Genomic DNA, 4613 nt, shown 5'->3' with positions numbered 1-4613 from the left:
TAATTTATTATTATAATAGGCTATATAAAAACTAAAATAAATAATTAAAATAATAAAAATATTTTTTTTGAGCAGCTGGAATGGTGCCCCCCTGGGAGTTGGTGCCCTACGCAGACTGCGTACTCTGCGTATAGGGAGCGGCGGTACTGGCACTGCCAGAGAAAACAAGCTTTTTAATACTATGAAGGATTAGTTCTATGACTATAAACGCAGACGTTATATAATTTCATTCACATTTGCTACCATAAAATTCAATATCACATATTTGGTTCTGATTTTAGCCTCTTAAAGTAAAATGTTACGCAGGTATAAAAAAAATAAGAACTGTTCCTGGTCTTACTGATATTGACCAGTGAATGTTATTATAAAAAAGTACAATGTTTGTCTTCACAATGTTTCATTATTAAATATTAACTGGCTTCCTCTCTGAAAAAACTTATCTTTTCAGTCTGTATATACTACATTGCATACAAATTCACTTTAACACTTTATTTCGATAGTCCCTTATTTTGATGGGAATTCTACTGATAAGTAACTTATCCTAGTAACCCTATCCTAACCCGTTGACTGATATTCTAATAAGTGGACAGTTGCAAAGTTACTTATAGTCACTAGAACTACACACATTATACTTTTGTTCTGCTACAACTCATAGTAGTTTATCATCACCATCACTGATGCAAATAGCAGTAGAGTTTCCAGTCAAGGCCTCCGTTGATGATGCAATTCTTCCTTTCAAGTGGGAAAATGCAAGAAAATAATTAGCTTGACACAAATGTTATTTGTTTTATTCAACAAATGTCTTCATACACAGATAAGATGTTCATTACTGAGTATCATGTGATATTGATAACAAAACAAAGAAGGCACAACATGTTAAAACTCTATTATTATTTTTTAAATAAACACAAAGTCTTACCTTCGGGAGGATGCTGACACTTTTGTTGTTTCAATTTGAAATAAATGAATGAGATCCCGACAGCAGAAAAAAGAACAACACCACCAGTTATGGTCCCAACAACAATAAGAACTGGACTTAAATGTCCACATTCAGCATCAGATGACACTGTTCCAGGTTTTATTACACGTCCCTCTGTCTCACATCTGTAAATATGAGCAGAAAACCCCATCTTACAGAATAGTATTTCTATAACACCATAAAATATTTGACACTAATTCTACGGTAGTCACTTACGTTGAATGCGGTCGACAGGTAGTGAATGAGCCATTAGAGAAACTGCCTTCTGTGCACTTACCACATACAGTGTCAGTAAATGCTGTTCCTGTAAACATATTAAGATAGTAATTTGCATAACTGTCTTGAACTAGAGCCTATAACAAAGTAGAACTGGCATTGTTAATGTGTCTCAGTCAACTTTTTATTATTATTATTATTATTATTATAATTGCAAAGCTGTCCTTCAGTTGTATTGCTATTGTTCATCTTTATCCTAAATAATCTCCTGTATGGTGAAAACACAGAGTAACTCACCTGCTTGTTTGATATATTGTCCTGGGTGACAGTCGGAGTGTTTTAGAGCTGATCTACAGTTGTCTTTATTTGGCTCAGTGCAGTAGAATCCCTCCAGAGGCTCACAAACGGTATCTGAAGAGCGTGTGCAGGCTGTCTTTACTCTTAGTCCTTCTCCTGTAAAAAAAGAAAACCCCTCATATGAATAAAAGTGATGGACTAGGAATTACTTCTTTATTTCGAGTCTTAATTTGGGAGAATATATTCACCTGTAATACACACAGTGCAGGGAAAGCATTTATTTAAACCATTGGGTTCATCAGTGTAGGTTAATGCTGGACATGGAACACAAGTGGTGCTGGCATCAATAGTGCAATCCCAATAAACACGGTTTCCTATACAAAAAAAGTTCATGGGAGAGAAAGGGTTCTTCACTCTTGTAAACTGCAATCACTGTTAAGTTGTGCAGTGTGAGCTCTTTTATCTGCATCACTGCATTCTCCAAAAATAAAACCATAAAGCATTTGACCTCACATCTACAATTGTATGATGACTCCAATTCCACTTTTCATGTATTGTAGTTGTAGCCTGTCAAAAATTGTGCTTAGGTTACACTAGGTTTACATTTTCAAAAGAGCATTCAGTTTTATTACTGTATTACCAGATACAACATTATAAAGTAACCAGTGACACATCTTCCTAATTAATCTGAATTTTTTTACTAGCCATCTGATGAACACCACTTTCTTCTGGTCATTTGGTTTCTACACTGTTAAAAGTTTACACCAGTTTTAACTTAAAAACTTAAGTTTAGGCAGCTGCCTTAAGATTGTAAGTTAAATCAACTTAAGTCATTTAAACTCACAAATTATACTCATTTTCATTGTAATAAGTTAAAATGACTTGTAGTTTTAAGCTGATTTAACTTAAAAGCTTAAGGCAGCTGCTGAACTTAGGTTTTTTTAAGCTGAATCTGGTGAAAACTTTTTACAGTGTATCCTTGCATCATCCTTAGTGGAACAAACCACCACTCCTCATTTTTATTAAACACCAAATATGAATAAGGTGTGACTAATTGTGGAATTTAAATTGCATTATTATGTCAGATTCCTCAAGTCCCACAAGGAATTAAAAAAAAAAAATTAAAATCATTTTGTGGAGCATCATGGAAATCTTCAAAATACAATGTAGTGTATATGTTTTATGCACTTTGGGTACAGAATGTTGCAAATGTGACAGAAAAAGCATAAAAATAACTGTTTTGTAAGTGATTTTGTCTTGTGTTTCATGTGTGGACAGTCAAATGTGTTGTCACTGAATTTAGCATGTAAACAACTAAATGTATACTGTACCTGGTGCACACTTGGGGCAGCAGTCTTGACCCATCTTATATTCAGCACGAGCACATGCACTGAAACACATTCTGAAGTTCAAAGCGACAGTAACAGCAATAGATAATACCGTCCAAACCTGAGCATGTTCATATAACATGCAGGTTTATTTAGTAGAGGTACATGTTTCACCCCCAGACTCCATGACGTAAGTTATCTTGTTTTGTTCACCAGATTAGATGAAGTACTGGACTGTTAGGCGTAACTCCACTTGCTGATGTGTTCAAGCTTTGTAGTTTAAAATGAATCCAAAAAAAAAAAAAAAAGGATGAGAGAAGGAAACCACAGTGAACTCATCTGTTATTGCTGGCTGAGATTCAGTTTATCAACATATGAAGGTGAGATGATGGAAGAAACGTGGAACCCGATTCTTGAATCGGTTAAGCAGTTGTGTTCTGTAAAAAGATGAACTGACAAAAGGATGATTTTTAGTATACAGTACAGTCTAAGTACAGCATATATTTATTTTCCCTATCAACTCTTGAGAAATCATGCAGTTATATACGTAAGCTTGGTGAACGGCTTTGGAGAATGTGATGTTTCCCCATTCAAAGAGAGAGGAGCTGCGCTTGCATTCCACCTTTCAAAGATGGCCCTCAAAGTGACATGACTTGCCTTCAATGTTACTTTTCAAAATGTATTTTAAAACCGGTCTATATGTGACCCCCCCACATTGAATTTGGATCACAAGAATGTTGTATTATTTATTTATTTGTATAAACTGTATATTAGTTACATGGCTAGTATTTACATGTGTTTTATAATATTTTTCAGTACATAAGATGTCATGATGAATGTATTTGAAGATAATTTTAAGCTGCATTTTTTAAGTTCTGGCTGACAGAGAGCTCGAGTTACAGTGGCAACCTTCAGACAACCCAGAGGACTGCCTGATAAACTTACAGTATCTGGCTGCGTCCCACAACTCAAGACACGCCCCTAAATACACGCCCCCTAGCCGTGTTTCATACTGGTCATTCCAACGCTTTAATGTCTATAAATGTTTTTTTTTTTTTTTTTTGTAAAATAGTTATTTCATAACTATTTTTAAATGGATGTTATGCATAGAGTTCACCAGTGAGTGGTTTACCATTTAAGAGTACTAGTCTTAGTGACAATAAACTGAGCAAAGTGGCCAAGTTAATAAAAAGTTAAAAAGAACTGTTATACATATTGGCATTCTTATAATAGCGTTTGATTTCAGATTATATGTGTTTGACTTTCCTCAGTTAAACACACCGGAGAAACGTTACATTAAGGTTTTAGGCATCTATTATGTTATCTTTTTCCCTGCCTGACTTTAACAATGACACAGACAAAAGGCAAACTGTTAACTTGTTTTTTGAAGTTCTATAGAAATGCAGTTTTTACAATGTGACCATTTAAACAGCAAATTTACTTACGTTTATATCCCGCGAATAGTAGCTGTTCATCTGCCTTCGTTACTGACACGTAGACCATAGATTTGGCCGAGCAGAGCTGGAATCTGCCATGATCATCATGATGTTTCCCCCAAAAACATATTTAGGCTATTGGACAGTCAAGTACAGCCACGACTCGCTTTTCAAGAAAAGAAAAGAAAAAATTCTCGACCTACTGTACCTACTGTATGATCTAAAAAAGGTTTCACTGTAAAAGGTTAAGGATAATTTTCTTGAAAGTAGTAAAAGTAACGGTCTGGGTGTCTGTCCCTTTAAGGCTCGGGATTCGGGAATTTCCCTTTTCCTGCACTCAAGTGTATATGCGAGAGG

At 35.1% G+C, this 4613-nt stretch overlaps 1 protein-coding gene across 1 annotated transcript; it reads right to left on the bottom strand.

The window, feature by feature from the left end:
• Nucleotides 1-318: 318 nt before the first annotated feature.
• LOC141302082 (tumor necrosis factor receptor superfamily member 14-like) lies at nucleotides 319-3101 on the bottom strand. Its single transcript, XM_073832275.1, has 5 exons — nucleotides 2824-3101; nucleotides 1741-1866; nucleotides 1493-1648; nucleotides 1196-1283; nucleotides 319-1104 (listed from the first exon to the last, which is right to left on the bottom strand). The coding sequence occupies exons 1-5, from the start codon at nucleotides 2960-2962 to the stop codon at nucleotides 891-893; spliced, it is 723 nt and encodes a 240-aa protein (XP_073688376.1). The 5' UTR covers nucleotides 2963-3101; the 3' UTR covers nucleotides 319-890.
• Nucleotides 3102-4613: the final 1512 nt, after the last annotated feature.

Source organism: Garra rufa, chromosome 25 (genome assembly GCF_049309525.1).
Source record: "Garra rufa chromosome 25, GarRuf1.0, whole genome shotgun sequence".
Taxonomy (NCBI): Eukaryota; Metazoa; Chordata; class Actinopteri; order Cypriniformes; family Cyprinidae; genus Garra; species Garra rufa.
The sequence above is the reverse complement of the archived record's forward strand: the minus strand, read 5'-3'. Positions and strand labels throughout refer to the sequence as shown.